The sequence below is a fragment of the Mauremys mutica genome, chromosome 1 (assembly GCF_020497125.1).
Source record: "Mauremys mutica isolate MM-2020 ecotype Southern chromosome 1, ASM2049712v1, whole genome shotgun sequence".
NCBI classification, from domain to species: domain Eukaryota; kingdom Metazoa; phylum Chordata; order Testudines; family Geoemydidae; genus Mauremys; species Mauremys mutica.
Window position 1 is genome coordinate 103,717,155 of NC_059072.1, and position 27,377 is coordinate 103,744,531.

The 27,377-nt window shown below is 42.6% G+C and overlaps 2 protein-coding genes across 8 annotated transcripts in view; one reads left to right on the forward strand and one right to left on the reverse strand.

Annotated features, from left to right (window-relative positions):
• Positions 1-5,651, forward strand: part of SVOPL (SVOP like) — a 35,390-nt gene extending 29,739 nt beyond the window's left edge. For all 3 annotated transcript variants that reach the window (XM_045011184.1, XM_045011199.1, XM_045011194.1), the window contains 4 exons: positions 1,517-1,598; positions 2,788-2,877; positions 3,996-4,109; positions 5,420-5,651. In XM_045011184.1, the coding sequence (XP_044867119.1) occupies positions 1,517-1,598; positions 2,788-2,877; positions 3,996-4,109; positions 5,420-5,431 (298 nt within the window). In that variant the 3' untranslated portion in view covers positions 5,432-5,651. The remainder of the gene's footprint in view (positions 1-1,516; positions 1,599-2,787; positions 2,878-3,995; positions 4,110-5,419) is intronic.
• A 3,393-nt stretch (positions 5,652-9,044) lies between these two features.
• The window catches only part of TRIM24 (tripartite motif containing 24), a 133,338-nt gene continuing 115,005 nt past the window's right edge, over positions 9,045-27,377 (reverse strand). For all 5 annotated transcript variants that reach the window (XM_044988786.1, XM_044988794.1, XM_044988779.1 and 2 more), the window contains 6 exons: positions 24,724-24,892; positions 23,777-24,087; positions 20,016-20,148; positions 18,425-18,499; positions 14,908-15,057; positions 9,045-9,804 (listed from right to left, as the gene is read on the reverse strand). In XM_044988786.1, the coding sequence (XP_044844721.1) occupies positions 9,595-9,804; positions 14,908-15,057; positions 18,425-18,499; positions 20,016-20,148; positions 23,777-24,087; positions 24,724-24,892 (1,048 nt within the window). In that variant the 3' untranslated portion in view covers positions 9,045-9,594. The remainder of the gene's footprint in view (positions 9,805-14,907; positions 15,058-18,424; positions 18,500-20,015; positions 20,149-23,776; positions 24,088-24,723; positions 24,893-27,377) is intronic.

The following is a 27,377-nucleotide window of genomic DNA, read 5'->3' on the forward strand; positions in this document are numbered from 1 at the left end:
GTCCCAGCCCCTGACTGCCCCCCTCAGAACTCCTCACTCATCCAACCCTCCCTGCTCCTTGTCTCCTGACCACCCCCTCCTGGGACCAACTACCCACCCCAGGACCCTACGCCCATCCAACCCCCCCGCTCCCTGTCCCCTGACTCCTGGGATCCTCTGCCCCTTATCCAACCCCCTCTGCTCCCCACCCTCTTACCATGGCGCTCAGAGCACCAGGACTGGCAGCCGTGCAGCCCGGCTGGAGCTGGCCACGCAGTATAGGGTGCCGGCGGCTCTCACAGCCGCGCTGCCTGGCAGGAGCTTGCAGGCCCGCTGCCCGGAGCGCTGGTAGCATGGTGAGCTGAGGCTGTGTGGGAGGGGCAGCAGGGAAGGGGCTGGGAGCCAGTCTCCCCGGCCAGGAGCTCAAGGGCCAAGCAGGAGGGTCCTGCGGGCTGGATGTGGCCCGCCGGCCATAGTTTTCCCCTCTGTCTTAGACGAATAATCTATCATGGGGTTTGTGTGCATCTCCCCTAATCAGTATGAATTAGCATGGTTTGACTGTATTCACTAAATACTGAGCTTAAGGGATTTACAGGCTCCCCCCATGAAGCTGGCAGAGCTTGTCAATTTTTTGAAGTGGACCAGGACTGCAGTGAGGGCTCTGAAATGACCCTTCAGCTTAAAGGTTCCATTAAACTGACCTTTCAGCTGTGAGGGACTGCCCTGAAGCACAGTAGCTAATGGTCTGCTTTACTGGTGCCTGAAAAACGGCATAGGGAAATTTTATGTTCATGTTTGAGATGGGGGACTTTAAAACTACTAGTATCACAGGTGCTAGAACTAGTGGTGCCGCATGCCCTGGCTTGAAGTGGTTTCCATTATATCCAGGGTTTACAGTTTGGTTCAATGGCTCTCAGCACCCTCATTATTAAAATTGTTCCAGCGCCCCGACGAGTATAATTTTCTTCAACCGTGGCTTGTTGCATGGACGGCAGGGAAATTTAGAAATCAAGCCAAATTCAAAGTCACTAGCCAAATCTATGCAATAGTTACTTGAATGCAAAATTCTGATTGGAGTATCTGAGTAAAGTACTTTTCCAGTGGTCTGATAAATCAAACACCTGAAACAATTATGCTCAATCTTCACCTTTGGGCTGAGACCAAGCATAGAATTTGTGACCGTTGATAAGCAACTGAGAAAGAGGGATATGACTGCAAGTTAGAACCCAGTCTTAACTCCAGCAGATGCAACCTGACGTGCTATAATGAATATAGATGTCCTCTCTCCCTCGGCTTGTAAGCTTGGTCAGTCCATTTTCCAAGCATTTCCTCAAGAAGAAAGTCCCTCAGTGTGAATCATCCACCTTTCCTTGCCAATTGAATGGATAAAGGTTACCATTGTCATTTATTTGTCTTTTTTATTATATTCTTATTTTGGAGGTAAGTTCCCTAGTGCAGTGAGTAACCACTTGCTTTGTCTGTGTTTAATAACTGTTCACTGATGCTGGTTCCATATTCTCCACCCCGTTCTCCCTAGTACGGGTCTGATCGGTTTTCTCTTCATGCTGCGTGCCCTGGTAGCAGCAAACTTCAACACCATCTACATTTACACAGCAGAGGTAGGTCCTTCTGAAAGTTCCTCATTAAGCTGCTCTTGCCAGAAGCTGGGAATGGGCTATGGGAATTACCTGTTTTGTTCATTTCCTCTGAAGCACCTTGCATCGGCCTCTGTCAGAAGACAGGATACTGGGCTAGATGAGCCATTGATCTGATTCGCTATGGCTGTTCTTAAGCAGTGTATTAAATAAATAAAAGCACATTTGCCACAGCTGAGTAACATGGGAAAACTCCTGAGAATAGGCAGTTCCTGTAACTATATGATTATCTAGGAGTCCGCTTTACTATCTCTGTACCATTAATAATTCTGTATATCACAGTTACGCTTATAAGAATGAACCTGCAGTGCATAAATATATTAACCTTTTGGTGGTTTAGAATTGTGGAGTCCATTATCGGATATGGATGTGTCAAAAACCACTAACCTGAGAGCGTTTAACAGAAAGGGACACTGAAGCTCACCCACTGCCTGGACAATGCTCCTTGAGACTGCTCCCCTTGCAGAAGGAAAGCAGTTAGGGAATCCTTCTCTTGAAGTGGCTTAGTGAGAATGAAACCCCTTTTGGTCCTTCTACAAACATATTTCTAACAGATAATAAACTACACAGCCCCTGCCACGTTATGCTTTAACATATGCTTGTGTGTTTGTTGAAACAGGGCTTAGGCATGGCGAAAAGCATAATCCTTGGAGTCTTGGAGGTTCTTCTTAGGTTGCTTTTTGTCTAATACAGGAGTGAATTTAGGTTTTGCCTTAGGATTGAAAGCCCCAGACACTACTTTTCCCTTTCCACCAGATATGGCGCGTGGCCATGCAAGCATCCCCTAGCTCACTGTTCTGACCTTGAGCAACCACCTCTAAGGCTAAGGGATTTAGCATCCACTCCAGCTTTAATTGGACTAACCCGGTGGTTCTCAACCTATTTACCATTGTGAGCCGCATCCAATACTAATTGTATGGCCCCGAGGATGTCACATGGGCTGCAGCTGTGTGCTGACTGGGCTGCAAGCGGCTCGTGGGCTGGGGGTTGAGAACTACTGGACTAACCTAAACTGATTCAATAGGGGAGAGAGAGTTGGGAGCCTTACTGCCCTTTGAAAATCTCCCCTTTCTTGTGCAGTGAGCATCCATGAACCAGTGGCATGCCATAGTTCTTTCTAGTACCGAACTAAGCCCTCTTTGTCCTGCTATAGGTTTACCCTACCACAATGCGAGCTCTGGGAATGGGGACAAGTGGTTCACTATGTCGGATTGGAGCTATGGTGGCACCATTTATAGCACAAGTAAGATGCTTTTCCTGTTATCATCCTGGTATGAGGTGGTGGGTGTCAGCGATGGGGAATGAAATACCCTAGGCTGGTATTTCTTCAGCTACCTTGGAAGAGCTTTCAGCACTGGCCTTTGTTTTTGTGGGCACAGTTCTGGTTTTTGGTAAACTCTATGCCCAGTGTTGCCCTCAGCTGCAATCACAGATCTTCTGGAAGCTCATGAGTGCGTGCACACACATGTACGTACTGACCTTTGTTTTTGCCAAGACATTGGGTTTTTGATATTTATGTGGAAACTAGGATTAGTTATGTGTTCATTGCCAACAATAGACCCACATCAGTAGTGGCTCATGACTTTGACAGGTGAGAGACAAATCACAAAATGGGTACATTCCCCTCACTGTATAATTTAATGTAGTAGCAGCAGGAGGACTTACTTGGGAGCTGGAGCTGCTGCTGCTACTCAGGCCACAACGGGGGGGGGGGGCGGGGGGGTGTATGGAGCATGAGGCAGGCCTGGAGTTGACAACAGCTCTTAGTATACATGCACAGGCCCCCAACCCTGCCCCCACAACCCCCCTTGAGCCTGGCCTCAACTGCTATCATTCCCCAGCTGTGGCCTCTCCAAGAAGTGGTTACCACAGCAATTTTGATAAAATGACTCCTACACTTGGTAAATTGTCATGGTAACAAGGCAGCTTCTTGAGGCACTGTTCACTATCCCAACATTTGAGCCTCATGCAGCACCATGTTCGTTAAACTTTGTGTTTTGCTACGAGTGGATTGTGACATTTATAGCAAATCATAATTTGTCCTTAAAGCTGTATATATTTATCAGTTACATAAAAAAGAATATGCAAAATGTATTGTGTAGCTTTTGGGAATTCTTGGATAGCCTATGGCTCATGTTTCTGAGCTGGCAAGCTGCTCCTGACCTGTATAAAGCTCTCTGTACAGAATGTAACTGGTTAGCATGTGTTGCACTTTTCTGAAGCTGTTAGAACAACTTGTTTTCTTAGCTATCATTGAGTCCTTTAGTCTCTTGTCCATTTTAGGTCTTGATTTCTAACATACCCCCTGACACTAATCTTGTACTGCAGCATCAAGCTGATGCTTGAATTGTTTGTTTGTAGGTTCTTATGAGTGCTTCATTCCTCGGGGCCCTGTGCCTTTTCTCAGGCATGTGTGCGGTGTGTGCCATCTCTGCCTTCACTCTGCCCATAGAGACCAAAGGAAGGGCACTCCAGGTTTGTAGCTCATTTCCGACACAGCTACAGCTTTGTCCACATGAGAAAATGATACTGACTTAACTAAATCAGTTTTGAGGCTCCTAAAATCATCGTTCTCTCCCAAATCCATATAAATCATGCAAACCAAAGTGTCTTTACACACACAGGTTCGACTGCTCTAACTAAGCCCTTGTCTCTACTACAAATGTGGTGCCATTATAGCTGTACTGGCATAGCTAGGCTGCCAGAGCATTGTTGCCATAGCTCATGCCGCCTGAAGGGGTTTTTCTGTTGGCATAATACCACCACCGTCTCAAAAAATCCCCAGTTTCAGACAAGGACTTAAGGTTGTTTGTTTAATCTGCCTCTGTGGGTAAAAGCCAGCCCTGTGCAGAAGGCTAGCATATGCTTGAAACCCTCAAATGGTTGGTATTGCAATAATCAAACAAAAACACTCCAATAAATTTAATTACATGTAAGAGAAAAGCTTTGATCTATCTCTAATTGACTTGACCTTATCTAATGGTGACCTAGATAAATGGGAGTTTAAATGACTGTTTAATGGAGTGGGCTCTCTTCCTTGATACTGGGCTGCATTCTTGTGAGGTAATATCACCACTGAAGTTTCAGTAGACATCCTTCTTGCAGATAATGGCCCTGAGTCTGCTACTAGTTATGCTTTTCACAAAGGATTAGTCCCATGAAGGTTAAGTGGAATAATCAACTATGCAAAGTTACTCAGATTAGGGCCACAGCATTCAGTTTCAGCAGGGAGGATGCTAATGCTTATGCACGTGTAACTTTCATGGTAATAGGAATAATCATGTATGCAAGGGGATTACTTCTGTTTATAAAGTTACTCATGGCTGCAGAATCTGGACTAATGAATGCATTAGCCCTCACTCCCTGATAGTAGGGAATAGGGCGCCATAAGAACCAAGATTGTAAGTACCCAAATGTTGTCTGTATTCTTTAACACAATGACATTTAAGCCCAAGAGTCAAGTTTTCGGGTGGCAATGTCTACACTGTGCCTTCCAAATCTGCTTTGTAGTGGTGGGGCACTATAGGCAGCTATATTTCAAGAGCAATTTTAAAAGCCAGCTCAATGTTATTTGAAAGAGACACAGGCTGAAAATATCCAGCCTCTGCATCCGATTCTAATCTTAGAGCAATCTCAAAATAGCATATGGGTCTTGCAGATACAAGGCAGGATTTTTGGACACACAAAAAAGGTATCTGAGGGCAAAACCTGCTCCTGGTCCATAAGCCCCAGTTCTTTCAGTTTGACTCTGAATTTTTATCCTTTTGTATCATTCCATTTTTTAGCAAATGAAATGAAGACACTCAAAGTTGGCTCGTGGGGGAGAGAAAAAGGAACCTTTTGGCAGTTGCAGTTGAGCTGCCTTATGTTGACTGCTTCTTAATGCCATTGCTGGAGAGAGGAGGTATAAATAATCACCGTTGAAGAGCATACAAGCTACATGCTTTCTATAGGATGCATTTGGAAAAATTATTGTGTGCATGGTCTTTCCTGTGATTCAATAAATAGATTTCTCCTTAACCCCTGAAACAAGATGAAGCCTCTTCACTATTCTCAGTATTAGTCCTATGCCACATGATAGCCACTAAAATGCATGGGTCCTAGTCCCCTCTTGGATTAACTGAAGTTGGGCAAGTTGCGATGGTGTTGTCTTAGTTACAGTTGGACTAATGGTGAGGGTGTTTCTCCTTCATGAGTGGAATATGGTTTTTGCCATGACAATGTGGCTTACAGCATGTACATACTAATCAAATACAACAGCCCTTCCTAAGGGAACAAATACCCCCGTCACTGAGACTGACACAAAGGCACATTTCACCTACCTCACCTTGCCCTCAGGAGGTGGCTTTTGGGTGATTGCTCTGGCCCTTACACTGTTCTCAGGACTAGAGCTAGCTGCAATGTTTCCATTAGGAGAGACAGAAACTGGCAGCTTTCCATCAGCAAGCAGGGATACTGGCACAAAGCTAGGTCTCCCCACTTTTTTTTTTTTAAATACATCTTCCACTAATGGCTATTTCTCTAAGACTGGAAATTTGTACAGAAACCAATTAAAACAGCAAATACAAAATAGGGTTCTATACAGGACCTGGGTGAAGGGGGCAGCTTTCCAGGTCAGGGCCCCAGAATCTGCATAGCTGTGGTGTGTTTGTATGCGGGCTCTATGAAAACTATAGTGGTTTTTAAAAATTCCAAAATCATTTATCTTTTCAAAATACCTGCATTTCATTACTGTGAAAAACTGAAGCCTCCATTAGGCTGCCACAGTCTGTGGTAGACTGAGGCGAATAGCCACATTCAGTGTAACAGCAACAATTTAGAATTATTTTAATCATTAGTGTGTATGGGAGTATTTTTCCTATGTAAATGCAGTATTTATCAAGGGGATAGGCTAGGGTTTAGTTAATGGAACACTGGGCTCAGGCAGGAGTCCTGATTTCTAATCCTGCCTCCGGCACTGAGCTGCTGACTCCTTGGGGGAGTTACTTCACACCTCTTACCCCTCCCATGGTCCATCTCAAAGTGTGGAGAGGAGACTGACACTCAGGCCTGGTCTACACTACCGGGGGGGGGGGGGGGGGGGGTCGAACTAAGGTTGTGTTTTGCAAACACAGGGCAGGGGCCTGGCCACAAACACTAATGGTTTCAATACAGCTGCATATAAGTGTATACATCTAGGAACAAAGAACATACTTACATGATGGGGAACTTAATCCTAGGAAACGGACTCTGAAAATGACTTGGGGTTGGTGATGAAGAGTCAGCTGAGTATCCATGAACTCTCAGTGTAACACTGTAGCCAAAAGAGCTAATGTGATGCTGGCTCCATAAACAGAGGAATAGAGAGGCTATTTTAACCTCTATATTTAGCACCAGTGCAACCATTGCTGGAATACAATGTCCAATTCTGGTGCCTACAATTCAAGAAGGATGTTGATCATTGGAGAGGGTTTAAAGAGTCAAGCAAATGATTAAAGGCTTAGAAAACAGACTTAAGGAACTCACTGTAAGTAAAATAGATACGACTTAGGGAGGACTTGATTACAGTCTCTGCATGGGGAACAAATATAGTAATGGGCTGTTCAGCCCAGCAGAGAAAGGTATAACACTCTGTCTAGCTTCAACATCCAGCTATTAAAGCCTGGAAGTAAGGTGTACATTTTTAAACAGAGGGTAATCTATCAAGGGACATAGTAGAGTCTCCATCACTGACCATTTTAAAATTAACATTGGCTGTTTCTCTAAAAGATCTGGACTATGAATTAATTTAAGGAAGTTCTATGGCCTGTGTTATACTGGAGGTCTGACTAGATGAACACAATGGTCTCTTCTGGCCTTGAACATTAATAATCTCCTCCCTGCTTCCCCAGTCCATCCTGTGCTCTCCATGGTCATACCAATTTTCAGTGAAATTAACAAGGGCATGGAGGGTGAGTTGACTGATATAGTCATGAAACCTCCATGCATCTGAAGAAGTGGACTTTTTACCCACAAAAGCTTATGTCCAAATAAATCTGTTAGTCTTTAAGGTGCCACCGGACTACTTGTTGTTTTTGTGGATACAGACTAATACGGCTACGCCTCTGATACTTGTAAATTTAAAATCATTGATAATTGACTCAACTCAGCACTCGCCGGACTCCCTTGTGATTGCAGCAGCTCTACACTCCACTCTGGAGAACCAAAATAAAGTAACAAAACAGGCAACTGTTAATCTAAAACCTAAACTACATTTTATGAGAGTTTTTCTGTAGGTAATTCCCTAGACTTTTAAAAATAGTTAATGTTTACTTTTAGCAACCCCCCTCGTGTATTAGGAGGGTTTAGAACCCCCAGCAATAGAATACAGACTGCTACTACTACTTGGGCTCTAGGGTACCTCAGGTGGCAACAGCAGAAGGCTCTTATTCCAGAGGGGAGGTGACCCTGTCTCTGCTCCTGCCCTCTTTCCTTCTCACTTCATCCCTGTTGCATATCAAGGGCCTGCTATAAACGTCCTAATATTTTATAATGAAAAATGGCAGGTAACCTACAGAGAAAGGGGCACTACCAGCCACCCTTCTACTAAGGCAAATACTACTTAGCTTGCTATAATGCCCACCTTCAGTCAGTTTCTTCCCCTCGCTCCAGAGCTCTGCCACCACATAGTCATCAATGTTTGTGGCCAGCCTCTAAACTTCTGTGGTAACAACCATCTTGTACACTGGAGCAGCAACCTATCTGTGCTATACAGAACATAAAATCTGTTGGCTTACCTGCAGTATTAGTGTAGACAGCTAGCATAGTGCTCCACAAATGGGAATAGTTTGGATAAGGATGCGCTTCTGAAGTTCAGTTTCCACATAAGACCAACCTGAATTAGGGCTTCTAACTGGCCTGGAGCACTCACAGACAGGTGCCTTTGAAAGAAAATTGTACTTAGGTAGGTGGAGCTTCGAAAATAACTGCTTGAGAAGGGAGCATGGGTTGCCATATTTCACAAACAGCGCAACAAGAGGGCTAGTGAGGTCAATGGTATGGAGAAGGAGGAGAGCTGAACAACAGTGTCTCATGCTTTCCAACTTGGAGAAGTGTTGCTATAGTGATGACTCAATCTTCCAGGAGTGATCACCACAACCACCTCTAGGAAAGGAATGAGAAATGCAAGATTGCATTCCAAAGATGACATTTTCAGAAGTTCAATAAATTGTCTAATCAACCCTAGGTACAAGTAATCATTCCTTCCTTGCAACTATGCCATTAACTTCCATTAGCACATGTACACTGATTCTATCTTATCTTGTTTAGAGGACATTTCAGAGACATTTTAGTGCATCTCATTGCAGTAATACATACTGACCAAGAGAAATCCAACTGTTGGGATGAGAGGAACAACCTTCATCACCTATAAAAACACCCCAAACAAATCCCTGATTTTTTAAGTTTATTTTAATACAGCTCTCCCCTTACATTTTAAATCACCAGTAACTTCTTTAGGGGGCAACTACACTTCCATTGTACCAGTCATTCTCCTAGGACAACAAAATTACACCATGTGCTTTCATGGCTTGGGGTTAAGTACAGTACAAAACTCAAATTCTGGCCAGCCACATGCCTTTGGTAAAATTAATGTCTGGTGATAATACATTTTCTTGAAACTGAGAAAGTCACACATTGAATTCATGTAACATTTTAAAGTTTAATTCTGTACAAATTCTTTTCTTTAAATGCATCTGAGCAGCTGTTATTCCAGATTACTGTTTTAATGACGTTCCACAAGTAGGATGTAAGGACTGAACTCCAGAGAACAGTCTCTCCAAATGCCTTGATCCCTGGTAGATTTCTGTTTTAGGGGAAGGGTATAAAGTCTAGTAAACATCCACAAATGTACAGGTCAAAGTGGTCATGATTTTTCCTCTTGACAACTGACAGTTGATAAATATTTGTCTAGTTTTAAAAAATTCATTCCAGTACATGCGACTCATTTAAGCAACTGGCGCTCCTCTCCTTTGAGGCGTTTTTTCCGGGGCTGTACAAAATCATCATCAGAGTCATCACTAAATTCTGGATTCTCTCTCTCACTCCGACAGTAGGGTTGTATAGGGAATTCTCTCTCCGGATAAAGGATCTTTAGGAGTTCTTCAAAGTAGGCTTCAAGTTTCATGCCAGCATCAGCCACTTCTGAATCAGGCTGTTGGGTGAGTTTACAATAATCAGTGCATCATAAAATAGTTTGACACTTATAGCACCCAAAGAATCTCAAAGTGCAAACTGCTCAAATCAACTAGCAATAAGACACAGACATCTCTGGGACATGGTTGGCTAACAACCAGCACACAGAACTCTGCAAAAATCAGTGGTAGAGGGGAAATTTTGGCTAAGAACACCACAACTAATTCCTTCTCTTACAAAACTGACATAAAAATCTAATGTTCAAGAACGGACAGGATCATTGGTTTAAGATCTCCACTGAAAGACCCACTTAAGAGATCATACATGATATAAAGTATAGCCACTTCAGAAATGGAAGAGTTTGGTCAACTGTGCCACTAAGAAGACAGAGTATTTTGTACCAGATGTTTTGACTACTATGCCATTTTTCTGGCCAGTGGAATTTTTTTCCTGCCTCTCACACACAGCAGAATATAAAATGTTACTAACATAGATGATTATACTTTAGCACACTAACCAGCCCCAAGATGTTTCACATCAGCAGCCCTGGCCAGTTTCCTGGTTTAAGCAGAGGCTAATAGCTAAAGCCAGCCTCCTTCCTGCTGAAACTACCCTTCCTTCCTGCTCTACATGGGACATTTGTCCCTTCCCCAGCGTTCCACCCCTCACTTCAAAGGAGGAATCAGCAGATGGCTAAGAAAGCCAGCAGTGGCCAAGGAGACCTTGGTATGGCAGTCAGAAGCCACAGTGTACTTAAGAGGTTGACTGAAGGGCAGGAAATGGTGGGTGGGGAATGAAAGGCTCACTACTCATTCAGGGGTCAGGGAAGGGAGGAAGGGCAGTGAGAAGGATATTATTCTGCAGATAGGAGGCAAAAGGCAGTGAGTCTAAGACAGGTGGAGAGAGAGATGTAAAGAAATACATAATAACTGCTAGATAAGTGTGCATAATAATGTTTTAAGAAATGTAAAAAGGAATTTTTCTGTTTTCTGTACGTGTCAAGATGACAGCTCTCAAAACTCTGCTAAAACAACTTTCAAGGTTGTAAAAAAATCAGAAAGTTGGTTTTGTCTCTTATTTACAGTGGATTCTTGGCTCGTGTAGATAACAGGGCAAAGCAAACCAGACAAGGTGTGAGATTTACTAGCCAGGTGAAGATCTTGGACTAGGGAGGATGGATACTAACTAGACAGAACTAGCGACGTCCGAGGTCACAAGATGAAGATAAGAATAAGACACATGAAAGCAATGAAAAGACAGCTAGATTGAGTAAAGAGTACGGTAGCAATGGTTAAAAAGACAAGAGATACTAATTAGAGTTTTTGAAGGATAAGTAAAAGATGTACTAGAGTTATGATGGTGCACATATGAAAGTGTTTAGAATAGAATGTTTACAGATACGGAATTTTAAATAAATCGGTATCTGTATGATGTTATGAGACAAGGTATAAAGGACATGTGGAGCAATGCAGGACCCCTACCAGACTGGACCAGAATGGCTCTGATGAGAACAGAAACAGACTACCTGTGCCCCAGGACTGGGTAACTGATCATTGCTGTATCCTGCTCTAATCTGCTTTACTTATGCTCTATACTTAGTCAAGGTAGTAATACAGTGTCCTAAAATTTTCTTAAAGTTTTCAACTAATTAAGCTTAAGTAACTGGTGCGGATTGTGCCTTTCACCAAACAGAGAGAAGCCATATTAAATCTGCTCCTATCCATTTCCATAGAAGAAATGGTTACTGACTGTAACTGCACTTTGAGATGTGATGCAAATGTGTATTCCAAGTAGGTTTGTGCACATGCTGGAGCCAGAGACTTTTGCCTAGCAGCACCCGTAGAGAGGTGGCGCTCATGCTTTGTGCTTGTAGCCCCTTCCTTGGCTATATGAAGTGACAAAGACCCGAGCCTCCTCAGCTCCTTTGCATCCAACATTCAGGGGAAGACTGATGCAGAGGGGATGGTGGGTGGATTGTGGTATACACATCTGCATCATATCTAGAAGAACCACAGTTACAGTAAGTCATTGTTTACTCTTCTTTGAGTAGATGCAGACATGTATTCCAAGTAGATGACTAGCAAACCCCATCTGGAAAGGGGGCTTAGCATCCACCTGAGCAGTCCTGCAATCCTTGCTCTTCTGACATTAGTGTCTGCTCTGGAAGAAGCAGTGATTGCATAATGATCTGTCAAAGTATACACAGACAACCCTGTGACCACCCAACAAATGTCCAATACTGAAATGTCATTGAAGAACGCTACCAAAGTTGCCTATGCTATCGTCAAATGCGCCTATATCTGCTGAGGGTGTGTAACTGATGCTATCTCGTATACAGTATTGAAGCAAGATGTTATCCATCTACAGATGGTCTGCATAGAGACCACTTGACCCTTCATATGGTCTGCATATGATATGAACAGGGCAAGGTGAAGCACAAACACTGTTCCATCTTGTTCAGACAGCAGGCTAGACAGCATCTAACATCTAGTGTATGGAGGCATTGCTCCTCTGTGGAGGAATGCAGCTTGGGGAAAAATACAGGCAAATAGACTGCCTGGTTCAAGTGAAACTGAGACCAACTTGGATACAAAACTTCAGATGTGGCCAAAGCATAATCTTGTTCCTGGAAAACTGTGTAAGGAAGACCAGACATCAGGGACTGCAACTTTCACACCTCCTGGCACAGGTAATGGCTATCAAGAATGCAGTTTTCTGGGACAGGAGGCAGGAAGCAAGAGGCTTACATGTTGGCTCCATTAGACCCACTAAAACCATGTTCAGGTCCCATAGGGGGACCAGTTCTCTGACTGGAGAATGCAGGTGGAGTATTCCTTTCAGAAATCTCATCACCATGGCATTGGAGAAAACAATTTCCCTTGGACAGGCAGATGAAATGCGGATATTGCTGCCAAGTACATTCTCAGACAACTGAGTGCTAGGTCCAATTCCTGAAGATGCAAAAGGTACTCCACGATGTCCTGGATGGAAGCCTCTGCCCAGTGGGTCACACGAGCCAAGGACCACACAGAAAACTTCTTCCTCTTTGACAAGTAGGCTGTTCTAGTGGAAGGCTTCCTACTGTTAAGTAAGACCTACTGGACAGCCTCCGAGCAAAACACTTCCTCCTCATGCAGCCATGCAGGAGCCACACCTTGAGGTGCAGGGAGCTGGTCGCTGGATGTGGCCATGGTCCTGTGTGAGCAAGGATATCAGAGAACCAGTGCTATCTCAGCTACTCTGGGGCAATGAGGACAAGTCTAGCTCAATCTGCCTTGAGTTTGGCCATGACCTAGGGAAGGATGGTGTACAGCAGAGTTGACTTCCAGCTGCAGTGGAAAGCGTCGGAGAGGGAGTCCAAGCTGAGCCCCTCCAGAGAGCAAAATAGGCAACATTTCATGTTTTCCTTTGGCACAGAGGTCGATAATGGGGACACCCATGTTGCAAACATCATCCTAAAGATTTCAGTCTTCAGGGACCACTCATGGCTCAGGGAGAAAACCCAGCTGAGATGATCCATGAGATGGTTCTGGACCCTTGGTAAGTGGATAGCTACTGGGGTGGTTTCATCAGATACAGAACTGTCACAGGTTGATTGCCTCCAGGCAGAGTGCTCTATTGTGGGCTCCTCCTTGTTTGTTCACATAGTACATCACGGTAATATTATCTCTGAATATGTGAACCACTGAATGCCTATTTCAGTCCCAGAAGGCACAACGTGTTGTGGATGACCCGAAGCGCCAACACGTTGATAGGAAGTAAGGTCTCCTGTTCCAACCACAGACCATGCACCTCCAGCAAGTGCAGATGTGCTCCCCAAACTAGAAGGGATGTGGTGGTAACCACTGATTTGGTAAGAGAGGGCCGAATGAAGGGGACCTGCAGGCACAGACTGCATGGGGACTCCCACCAGTGCAAGGACTCCAGGACTGATGAAGGAAGGTGAACCAACCTGTTTAGTGAATACAGAGCAGGGCTGTAAACTGTCCTGAGCCCCATCTGAAGAGGACAAAGGTGTAACTGGGCAAGATGGACTACCTGGGTGCTGTTCGCAGGGGTCCAGCTCTTTCCATGTGGCCCAATAGGCTCAGGCACACGTGGACTGTTGTGGACGGCTGTGATTGCAAACTGAGGCACAGCTGTGGAATCATCTGGAAGTGGTTGGTCAGCAGGAACGCCCTCGACTTCGTGGAATCTAACAGGGCCCAAGTAACTCTATTTGCTAAGTGGGGGCCAAAGTTGACTTGATGATGTTTAGAATGAGTCCCAAACAGTCAAAAAAGTGTAGCGTGGTGTCAACGAGGGCAAGAACCTACTCTCTGGAGCCTGGAGTAACCAGTCATCGAGGTAAGGGAAGATATGGATTTCCTTCTTCCTCAGATATGCCATGACTACCACCATGCATTTGGTGAAGATTCGGGGGGCAGAAGAGAGGCCGAATGGGAGAATCATGTATTGAAAGTGGCAGTCTCTTACCATGAAGCAAAGATACTTCCTGTGACTCGGTAGAATGGCCACGTGGAAGTAGGTGTCTTGAAGGACAAGAGCAGCAAGCAAGCCATTTTGAGACGAAGAAGGGAGGATAGATATACACACAACAAACTAGGCTAAGATATAAACTTGTGAGGTTGTGAAGCAATAACTGCATAGAGCTCCAACTCAAGCAAATGGGCAGTATGTAGGAACCGAGAGGGTTTGGGGCGCCGCCACCTCATGTATCCTGGGGAGGACCTACAGGCACGAATGCCACCCCTCTATGGGTACTGCTAGGCAAAAGGCTCTGGAGTGTGGGGCACGCACACACCTAATTAGAATACACATCAGCATCTACTCAAAGAAGAATTAAAGCATATTTAATCCTGGTGTAATAACAATTAAACCGTTTGCTACTGCCTTCTTTCCCGTCTTCCTTCTATGGAACTGTCTTTACTACATACTAATCTAATACAGAAGTAATTTCAAGTGAAATCTATAACTTCATTGAATAGGTTTCATAACCAAAGCAAGATTAATTCACAAAGTTGTTATGTCATTTGCATCAAGAAATTCTACCGCCTGCCACAAATTCTGCTTTCTTGGAAATATGTAAGCTTGTAAAACTATATGGTTTTACTTTTCTAACCTCATTAAACTCAGCACAATTTTGGAAAATCAGTCTGAAATCAGCCACAAAATCTTCTGGTTTCATATACAGTGGATGGTTCACTTGCAGTCTTTTTTTGATTGTTGACAAGTCCATAGGCTTCTTTATTATTTTGTAGTATTCAGGCACCTAAAAGAAAAATAATAAAATCACCAATTCAATCAGATATTTCACTCTGTCTCTCTCTCTCTCGGGCACACACAGATTTTTAATCAATCTCCAGGCAAAATACTATTCAGTTTAACTCAAAGTATAGTTCTAAGATGTAAACATAATGCCTTCTTACTTGAGACAGGCTCCCTGTGAGTAGTGAGAGACAACTCTGCTTACCTTTATGATATGATAAAGGATGTATTTGGATTTATTTCTACACCGCTAAGGCCTGGTCTGCACTACAGGGGTTAGGTCGACATAAGACAGCTTACGTCGACCTAGCTGTGTAAGTGTCTATACTAGAATTTTCCTCACGCTGATTTAACTTGCCCGCAATGCTGACCTAATAACTCCACCTCAGAGCTGTAGTGCTAAGGTCGATGTAGTTAGGTCGACGACACTGCATTGCTTACATTGCCTGTTGGCACCCCAAAATGCTCCACTTGAGTTGGTGCAAGGGCTCCTGGTGAGGATGTGCACCGCCGACGGAAGGAGTGTAGTGTGGACACGAAGAACGGATGTAATTACCATGGTGGCTGTAGGTCAAGTGAACTTAAGTCAATTAAATTTTGTAGTATAGACATGCTTTAAGTGTTCTCCACACTCCATTAAATGAAAATGGCAAGACTAGTTAAAGATGCATTTGAGGTATAAACAGCTATATATTTAAATGTTAGTACCAATAAATGATTTAAACTATTACTTCAATCCTTTCACCTGTGAAGCCAGGCTGTTGTCATAATACAGTGGTGCCCAAACTTCTCCTGTTCTTCCCTCGCCCTTACCAGTAATGGAATCTGTCTACACCCCCACCTCCATTACTTCACAGTTGGCTCAGCAGAGGAGCTTGTGCTGAAGGCAGAGCTGGGGGCAGAACTGGGGCTGGGGGAGGAGCTGGGGCTAGATGTGGAGCTGGCCTGGAGATGGAGAAGGAATGAGGGCAGAGCTGGGCTGTTGGTAGAGCGGGAGGGAGCTGGGCTCAGGGAGGAGTGGAGTTGGGGGAGACTAGGGCTGGGTGGTGCTGCTCCTTCCCCACCCCACCCCACCCCCCGTGGGGGCTGGCCTAGGCCCTGCCAATGTGCACCCCTGAATGTTTCTCTGTGCCTCCTAGCGGGGTGCACCACACAGAGTGGGGACAACTGTCTTCATATATGGAGTCCAACTATACAGGCTATTTACAAATTTAAGATAGCTTCTCTGAAACTCATGTCATGGTTTTGAACTCCCATATCTGACAACCTGCTCAGGCAAGAACTGAAGTGCACTCAAGGTGGGTGGAGTGATTTCCCTGCTATCCAATAGAATAGAACCTATATTTCAACTTCTGATGGTTCACAAGATATTGGACCTAAAAACCTGTGACTGATCTAGGTTGAGTATTGTAAGGACTCTGCCTCAGGAGGAAGAGCAAATATTTTTGAGGCAGAGGGTTTTTTTTAAAAATTTTTTAATACAGTAATGGACAGAAAGCAGCTCAAAGTGTTGGGATGTTAGAAGCAGTCTGGAGTGAAATCAGTGGGCAAAATGCAGGTGAGGCTCTCAAAAATAAAGAAACGTAATGTATCTTATCGCTACTGCCACATATGCAGGGCACATTTTTGTTTAAAAGAATGAAAAATAGTTTTGAAAACTCAAAGAGATTTAAATCTTGATGTTCTACAGTAGAAATACTCAGTAATATGTAAAGTAATATTTTACATCTTTATGTATCTCCATCTCCTCCTTTTTAAATATTGATTTTATATAAATCGGAAATTTAACTCCAAAAATGTGTCATTGTTTCAATATCTCCACAATAAAAGGGGCAGTTTTCTTTCACTTAGATCTACCATTTTACTGATACATCAGTGCTTAGATATAACAGCAACAGGCACCATTGATGAACCAGAGATAGATAGCTGTAGTTTTAGAACAGAGGAAATACAGCACAATATTTGACTAAATGAAGTGGTTCATGTAACTTAACTTTTTTTAAAGTGAACGTGCCTTACAGCAACATGAAGTGTTCCAAAGATGTATTTCCTTTGTCAAACTGAAATAAACTATCAGAATAGCAGCTTCCTGCGTGTGTTAAACAAATGTATGATGCTTTAAAAAGAGGAGAGAGGGTATTTAAGGCATGAAGGGGCAAATTTTAAAAGATGTAATTTTGTATGCTCCTGCCTGACTCCCATGCACAATCAGCACAGCCTGACTTGCATGTCAGCAGGAGATATGAATAAAAATCTATCTTTAAAAATTTAGTCTTTAATTTGTGTGCAATTTTTCTCTCTGGAATTAGATGCAACAATTAGAACATATAATTTATTTCACATTCCAGATTCTTATTTATGAACCAGAAGCCATTCTTTTCTCCTCACCCACCAACAATCTAGGCAGATCTGTGAAGAATTTTAAGATGTAGTCCAAGTTGTGGAATTAAAGTATGCGCTTGTACTACTGACATTACAGAAATAGAGACTTCCCTTAAGGCTCGACTACACTTACAGCAGTGCAGCTGTAGTATTTAGCGAAGACTCTACCTACACTGATGGGAGAGCTTCTCCTATTGGTGTAGGTACTCCACCTTCCCGCGAGATGGTAGCTATGTCAATGGTAGCTGCCTTCCTGTCCATGTAGCACTGTCTACACTGGGGATTAGGTCAGTATAACTACATCACTCAGGGGTGTGGAGTAAGCCTCTCCTTCCATTTTGAGTTCACACAAGTAAGAGCTAGTTTACACTGGCAGTGCCTTGTGTGGTCGCGGTGCACCTCAATGAGGGGCACAGCTCCCAGCGCTGGAGCACTGTTTACACTGGCGCTTTACAGCACTGCAACTTGCTGCACTCGGGGGGGTGTTTTTTCACACCCCTGAGCGAGAAAGTTGCAGCACTGTTAATTGCCAGTGTAGACAAGCCCTAAATGCTTCATTGCTGTTAAATGTAAATAGCACCATTCATTGTGCAATTCAATGATGTGCCAACTACCATTCATTTCAAAAGAATGCAGCAACACTTAAGATGAAGTGGGAAAACCAGAAGTTAAGGGTTAAGTCATGTTTCATGCATAAGACACACAATTTTAAGATGTAGTGTACACTTTATAGTAAAGTTTGTTAATTTACTGCAATTGGGAAATAAGTCTCATCTTAATCTCTGCTCGGATTCAATGAGCATGAAAATTCTATGCATCTAGTATCAACCTTTTACCTCTATCCTACATTTAGATATTTGTTACATTAAATATCTGGAGTAGATTACTCTTCTGATGTTGGATTTATTACTGGGAACACTAACGCCCACAGAAGTGCTAGTGCCAAATGCTCTGACTCTTTTATAAGGTAAAAATGACAATGTACATACTGTAGGAGGAACTGGATCTTGAAAAGCCAGGCTCATTTCATGGCAGTAGAGGTATAGCAGTAGCCTTTCACACTTCTGTATATATGGAAAGACAGAATGCCTGTGTATTAGAGAATGCTGTGATTTTACCTTTAATAGTATATTATGCTAAAAAATTCAGGCAGACGTTTAATACTTCCCCAGCCCCCAAAAGAACATCAAACACATTTGAAAATATCAGACATTTGGAGAAAGCAAGTTAATCATCATTACCAAGAAGCCTAATTCTGTTTTTTCCCCACACAGTGCCATCCAAGAGAGTGCCCCCCGGCTGCAGTTCTGCCTAGAGCTCCCCTCTCCCCTCATCAGGCTCAGGCCAAATCAGTAACACATTACTTTCAATGTATACACAGGTGTTACTAACTGGATTTTAGTCAACAATTCTGTTGATGAACCATAAGGAGACAAAACAAATTTAGCTCATACTTTCTCAGCCGTGTTATGCAGAAGTCAACAGCAAAACATTTTGTCACTGAAGCTCGCAGAACCATTAAGACACTGCATCTACATTAATATAACATTTTTACTATCTTTTTCAGTGTCAAGCCACCTGTTAAGCATGGCAGAGTATAGAGTTTGTGATCTAGACTTCAGTTCAAAACCTTTTTGCATTGCTTAAGGGGATAATTTTGAATGAGGCTTGCTCAAAAGAGAGTATGTCTATGATGAACAAAAAAAAATAAAAATCAAAAACCCTCACAACACAGAGCCTCAGAGCTCAGGTCAACTGACTCAGGCTTGTGCTGAAGGGCTAGAAGTAGCGATGTAGACATTCCCTCTTGGACTAAAGCCCAGGCTCTGGAGCCTATACGAAGTGTGAGTGTCTGGTGATGCAAAGACCGCAGGGTGAGAAGCACACCTCAGACCTAGTTCTCCTTATGGTAGGAGCCTCCACTTTATACCCATAGACTAAAGCTAGAGTGCAAAAAGCCCCTTAGGACCCAAAATTAAATAAAAATTACCAAACTAATCTACTAATACTGGGTAAAATACAAAACCCAAGAGGCTCGGGGAAACAATTTTTCCAGAACATTAGGTCAAAGAGACTGAGCCCAGGTTTCTGTTCTGCACACTGCCACAGTTGGAAGGAACAGAGGTGGCTGACGTACCCCACCCCCTTTTATAGCTTCACCTCTAATATTCAGAGCCGCAAGGGGAGAACACAACACACAGGCCCTGCTCCAGAGGCTTCTACTAGTCCAACTGTGACACCAGAGCATCTCTCAATATTGAGGCTATGCAGCACCCCACCCGAAAAATAATATTTAAGACTTCATAGTGCTCTACGAATGAAAAACAGCCTTCAGAATAGGCCTGTTCCAGGTGGGGGAAACAGAGGGAAAGATATTTAACATTTTACTCAAGACAACCAAAGAGCACTTGGTGATTCTTGGCTTCCAATCTTGGGCATATTTTAAATGTACGGTCAAGTTCTTAGAGCTTATTTAGAAATCCTCCAGTGAACTCTTATTACTACCACCAAATATATAAAAAGCAGCATTTACAAAACAACTGGACAAGCAGACTGGTTGAATGAACAATGTATCCTCACCCGTCGATCTATTGGTGCCAATCCCATATAACCTTCTAGTTTTCTTTTTTCAGAGCTCTGATTGGGATTATCACAATCATATTCTACTTCCGGCTTGGACAAGTCCCGACAGAATGTGCAAATCCACTCTCCTCTAAACAAGGGGGAAAACGGATGTATTACTCTGGGCACCAGATAAAGTTACATGGTCTTGAATAGAGGGTTTCCAAATACTTTTGGACAATTTGTTCATTTCTATTTTCTTTTTGCCCTGTGTCAATTTTTCTGCAACCACCAAAAGGAGGGATAAGGATGGTAAAGGGACATCTCTTTGAAAGAAAAACTCACTCATTCCTGGACTTAATTTTTTGGAATAGTTTTACATCAAAAATAGCATCTATTTCCACTAGTTTTGAAACCATTCATATGGGTTTACAAATTAATTTCAAATTTTAACAGTAGGTGCAGTTGCTGGTTAGGAGGCAATCTGAAGAAAAAAGTATAAGAGAAAATGAGAAAAACTATTAAAAATTAGGGATGAAAAATGGAACAGTATAGGCAGAGTGCAAAACAATTCAGAAACACCATGAAAATAGAGCAACGGAGAGGTTGGGACCTGTGGGAAGTATATTTTCTCATTAGAAGTTAGCCTATAGGCTAGTTTTTCTATTCTTAACAAAATAACTTCTCGGCTTTTTTTTTTTTTCCATCTAAGTTATTCTTGGGGGGAAACTCTAAATTGCAGGAGAATAATGGTTCACAAACCACTTTTGCTAACTGCCCTTCCCCCCATACCATTAGTGATGCCCTCAAATCCTTGAGCAAACCTAATGAATGTGCTTTAGTAAAATTCTTTACAGAGACACCTGAATCTTCACGAATAACCACAATACAGCTGAATTGTACTGACTTGCTTACAAGAATGAATAAAGAGAATTCAGCTATGATTGATTATGAAAAGTACAGTATTAACATGCATGTATTGTACCACATATCTGATCTAATAATATAAACATGACCTCTGGTATTGGGGTTAGTTTCAGGAGCAAGTTAAAATTACTTTTGACAGTGACACCTGTTAAAGCCTACAGCAGAACTACAAGTCCTCCAAGAGACAGACACATAACCTATTAGGATAATTAAAAGTTTTCTAGTTTCTCCTAGGCTAGCCTGAAGCAAGCACTTTGAGATCTGTGAAGGGTCCTGGCCAGAGCATCTGGCTAGCCATGCTGGAAAAGAGACTTTGTGAACAAGACAGTCTAATTTGTTAAATAAGGTTTTAGCCTAAAAAGCATACGTTTACTTTTATTTGCTTGTAACCCTTTCTACCTTTATTCCTTACACTGGGTATCACTTAATCCTATGGTCTTTTGTTAAATATACTTGTTTTACTTTTACTATAAGCCAATTCAGCACTCTGTTTGAAGGGAAGGGTGTGTTAGCCCCAGTTAAGCTACTTGCCTGCAGTATACTGTCTCTTTAAAGGCGCAACAAACGTAACTTCTCTAAGCACTCAGTGAGAGGGCGACAATGTAGGGCAGTGGCTCTCAACATATTTACGATTGTGGGCCATATACGTGACCCACAATGTATTATGTGGGCCGCATCCAATAATACCTGTATGGCCCTGAGGATGTCACATGGGCCATAGCTGTGTGTTGACTGGGCTGCAAGCGGCCCACGGGCTGCATGTTGAGAACCACTGCTGTAGGGAGACATCTCTGGGCAAGTTGGGGTTCACTCTCTTACCCACAAGGCAAGGTTTGGACTGGCAGAGTCCTGAAGAATTTGCTGGCAAGGCAGAGAAGCTTTTGTGTCAGGGAGATGTCACACAGCTTAGCAGCAGCAAACCTCACTCGGTGAGGCTAAGATAGGTAACACAGTAACTCACATTTCTTTGAATCCTAGCAGCTTTTCACACATATTTAGCCAAGAAAAGACTACTTTAGGGACTTGGTATGACAGCAGTTTTGGTGGAGTGAAGAGAACAGATGTCAGGTGGAAAGGGATTCAAGCTGGAGTACAAGGAGAGCAATTCAAGGCAATGGCTGTAACAGCATGTTCAGAATGAAGGGCTGCAAGTAGAAGAGGCAGATGGAGTCCAGGGCAAATATTTAGGAGGGAATGGGCCAGAAGACAGTAAGGGGTGAAAGGAGGAATGAGGGAAGGTTGACAGGATGGGATGAGGCTGAGGGGCAGGTTTAGAGATGGAGTTCAAGTGTGAAATTTCCGTATCTGTGATGGTGCTGCTCAGGGTTAAGAATACTGGCCACTAGTATTGCTATGGACTTTACAGATTTGAGACCCACTTAGAAACTTTTTTTTTTTTTCTCTTTGCCCCTTGAATAAGCTCAGCAAAAACCACGGCCAAAGAAAAGTTGAAACTTTAGAAAGGTATTTCTGGAATGTTTAGAAAACCCAATAACTGTAGAATGTGACATGAAAACAGTGATATTTTCCTTTACACGGAGGGGACAACATTTAACTAATAAAAAACAGTTTGCTATCCATCATATTCATACAGTCTTTGCTTATGCACAGAGGAAACAAAATTGTAGAAAACTTTTATGGTAAGCAAACTAACAGCGCTGTATTTAAAGGGAAACAGCCCCTGGTTTGGAGATTCAAAAGGCACATAGTCGATGTGCATGGATTAAGTACAGTACTTGAATAAAGCCCCATGTGCTACTAGCAGTCGTTCTCCTCAAAGCACATAAGCAGAGCTGACCAGTGTAAGAAATATTGGTAAACTAAACCAATATTTAACATTTATATCAAATCATTGAACACTGACCATCTTATGGTAAATATAGCTGCATCCTTGTTCAATACTAGCTTAAGTCTTTTATCCAGTGCTCCTATACCAGAGTGCCACAAAATGTCATTTTTACTTTGGCAAAGTAGCTGACACCAGTAGTAAGCTTTAGAAGTACTAAGGATAAGTATCTATTTTCAAACAAACATTTATATGTAATAGAAAAATGGATTTTTAACCTTCTGATGGTTCCAGCTGAGCTGAGCAAATTGCATAGTTGCCTTCCAACAAACCAATCAAGGCCTATAAAGATTAGTTTTGCTTCTTCTCAGTGCTGACTGAGGTAGTTTTTTAATTATCAGCAGACAGCAAGAACTGTGCCCTATGGCTGACGTGGCCCCTGTTTAATACTGTATCAGTAGAGCTTTTTCTTTAAAAGAATTTTAAGTTTCTGTTGTCCTTAAAGGATTCTATTTAGAATCGTGATTCTATGGCCCAATTTTGTGGCTACAGGTAATAGATGGCCCAGATATAAGCGATCTTGCCAAGAAACTGCAGCATTTTATAATAGCTTTTCCAGTAGCAATAATAGTTCAGGTTACACAACTCAAATTTAATTAAATCCTGGATTTCTCCGACTCAAACTTTCTTAGGGTTTGTTTACACATACAGTGCTGTGGGGTGCAGCTGCACTGATGCAGCGGCACTGCTGAAGTGTGTCTGATGAAGAGGCCAATAGGAAGTGTGTCTGTATGCCAATAGGAAAGAGCTCTGTCATCGGCATAATAAAACCACCTCCACAAGGTGGTGCTGTCCACACCGATGCTTATGTTGGTGTAACTTGCATTGCTCAGGGAGGTGGTTTAATCACCTCCCTGAGCGATATGAATTATGCCAACATAAGCTGTAGTGTAGAGATAGCCTTAGAGTTGTCTTTTGGGGCAGAAACGTCCTGTAGTTGGCCTCACAACCCAAAGGTGATTTCTTTTGAGCAAAGTTTGGTCAAAATTCATTTAGTCATTTTTACCTTGGAAAGTTCATCAGTGAAGGGACATGACAAGAAAGGTGGAACACTTTAGGGCATTTCTCACAACACAGGAGCTCCCCTCCATTCTGACACACTGCACACCAGTCCTCATTGGGGTCATCCTCTTTTCTGACGTCTCCAATGTGAGGGGTACCCATCCATGTCTTCCCACTGGATGTGTTCTCCTGAAGTATCCCTGGTCGGTCACCTGTGCTATCTGGAGCATCTGTTCTTAAGACTGTTTTGTCAGAAGTGGTATTATGACGGCTATCCAATAGCAGAGAGGTGAGTATGCTTCTTGAAAAGTTGGTCTGTAGGAAAACGCAAAGATACATCTAGATGCCAGGCTGTCGGGTATAATTATCAACACAAACACATTGAAAATAAAGACATTACTATTTCACATGTATTGTTAGTCATGCTCCTTAGAACCTTTACACAGGAGTTATCACTGTTATGGCTTCAGCCAATTTAATACAGCAAACTAGTATAACAGGACCCAAGTAGGTTAGCTCTGACATTTAAGAAACTGCTTCCAATAGAAAAATATAATAATCCTCCAGTAGCAAATGGGTCTAGCACTCCTAAAGTTGAGCATATGCATTAGTAGTAGCAAAATCTCCAAACATCATGTGAAAGAACTTACAGTATTTATAAGCTTCCTCCCATCTCCCAGGTCCCCACAGACTATGGCAGTCTGATCATGTCAGTTATTCAGTCATCCCAGTTTACTAAGAAATATAACTTGGTTTGGAATCTCATTTCATCCCTTAAAAAAAAAAACAACACACCACACACCCACTAATACATTAGGTACTTCCCTTAAGACAACACCTACAAGTAACGCTCTAACAGAATATTTGTAATTTATTCTATTTCCAATAAATGCAAAACACCCTCCCCATAACCCAAACTCAGAAGAAATTCTTTATTATTGTTAATATTACATTCCGGGGCCGGGATTCTTCATCTGTTTCTTGCTTCACTATAACAATTGGGAAATCATAGTTCTCATGGGATGTACCAGACTCCTGTTTAATCCTGATTGGCTCCAACATGACAACAGGGACTCTGTGTGTAGAATCAGCTCCTGGTGGCCTGCTGGAGGAGCCAGAGCTATAGAGGATGAGAAGAGGCAGAAAGAAGAAAAATGAAGAACAGTGAGTTGTTGGATGTCATCTGCACCATTCAAGAGAGCACAGTGCTTTCAGAAAAATTACACCTCTTGTAGTGATTAAGAATCATGACCCTGGAATACTACAGTATTTTCCATTCTCTACATTTTGAGGCTACAGCACTATCCACCATAGAACAAAATCTGAGATTTAGAGTTCATACCTTTCTTCAGGTTTTTTAAAATAGGATAATAAAAATGGGGGAGAATGATAATCTAATCCCAGGACTGCAGAATTGCTCAGAGTTTTATTTTCTATAGGTCAGAAGTTTGGAATACAGCATTGTTTTTGTTTTTTTTTGGTCCCATGGTGGATGCACTTATTACATTAAACTCCACCCAATACAAATTTTAACAAAACCTTAAAAATAGCAGTATTTTGGGAAGTTTTTGAGAGGAGAACAGTTACATTTTTGGAGAAAGTAAGTGTCATTCCAGCAATGTCCACTCAAACACCACACACTGGACTATATCCAGTCAGGGGAAGCACATCTATGTAGGACTTTCCTAGCAGAGCAGCAGGTGACTTTACGTGATGGTCCTTCCCTCAGAATCAGGTTCCATGTCACCGCTTTTGTGCATAATCATAACAAAAAGAGAAAGGACATCTTAACCTTAAGTTACGATGGAATTTCAATTTAATTCAAAACATAGGAGACTGCACCCAAAAGGAGAAGTTACTTGCTGTATACAGTAACTGGAATTCTTTGAGATGTTTTGTCCCTACGGATGCTCCACACAAGGATGTGCATAAGCCCATGCACTCATGACCAGAGATTTTTCAGTTAGCAGTGGCCACAAGTCTGCACCTGGGCTGTATGCCCCATCGTGGCCAGTATGACAGCCTGTGGGGAAGAGTGGACCCATGCTACTCCAGTTCCTTCTCCACTTTTGAGAATGGTAGGACTCCAATGCAGAGGGGAAAGGCGAGTGGATGATGGAGCACCCCTAGGGATCTAACATCTTAAAAATAGCAGAAGAATTCCAGGTCCTGCCCAAAATAAGTAAACTCTCCTTCTTTGAGTTATTGTCCCTACGGGTGCTCCATGTGAAGACACTCCCAAGCAGTACTTCAGTATAGAAGAGAGGATGCTAAGGAGGTGGATTCAGTACAGTGTAGAACTGCTTCAAGTGCCACGTTAACTCTGGAGGTAGATACTAAAGCATAGTGTATTAATTTAGATAAAATATATGAGCCAAAAGTGTTAACATATCCAATCATTGTCCAACTTTAAACAATTATTAACAGTGTTGGAGGTTTCTGCTGTTAAAGTCTGATCCCATTCCCTAAAAGAAGAACAGGACAAGCACACAATAGGGGAGAGAAAAGAACAGCAAAAATAAAAAAAATGCAGGTTCTGTCTCCGGAGTTGACTCTTACTTGCATCCTCGCTGCTGGAAAAAACACAGGTACAGAACAGTCTTATCAGCTACTTTGGACTGGCAACTGGCTCACAAGGAGATGCTGTCCACTTATTTCCTCACATCCATTTTAGTGTGGCACTGAATTCAAATGATCAATCCTCCACAGATAAAGATAGAGACGACAAAAAAAGATACCCACATGGGGCGAAGAGGCAAATCTATGCCTGAATATCAAAAGAAAATCAGTGCTTAGAAATTTGCAAGAAAAGTAAAAGATGGGAGTGAAGAGGATGCATTGCGCTGCAAGTACTGCAGCACTGAGGTCAAGGTCAATGCTCACGCTGACAGAATAAAGAAGCATGTCAAAAGCAAGCAACACAAGTAGCTTAAAGAAGAAAGTGAGCTTTGGGATAAACAGTCAATATCTGGAGCTTTCACCAGGCTTTAATGAAAGAGGACACAGCATGATCGTGTGCATGCTCTGTTTTGCTGGATAACCCCTATTAGTTGCAGAGGGGCATATTGGTGACTTAGTTTAACAATACTGCCTGCAGCAAAAACCTTTCCTAATGCAGACAACCTCACTCCTAAGTATTTGAAAGAAAATGATGCTTTAGTATCTAAACTGATGGAATGAATTGACAGAAATACGGTGTTTGGTCTGATTTTTGACAAGTCTCCTGATGCTTGGACCATCTGATTCTTGGCCTCCTGTTTTTTTAATTTCAAAGTGAATAAACTCGCATCATTTTGTGCTGATGGACCCATTCATCCCCTATGTTGACAGCCACTTTGTTGATGTAGCAATAACTGACATGTACCAACTGACTTGGGAAAACATGGTCACAACTAACAGATTCCGCTTCCTACATGGCTAAGTTTGCATGGGACACTAAACTCAACCAGAAACCAGAGCTGATATGTATTACCTGTCCTGCTCATCTGACTAACATTGAGCTGCCAGCAGCTACTGCTACAGAAGAAATGAAAGACATGAAATCTTGCATCAATGCATGCGGGGCCATTTTCAAGCATGGGAACAAGTTGAAGGCTTTGTTTTAC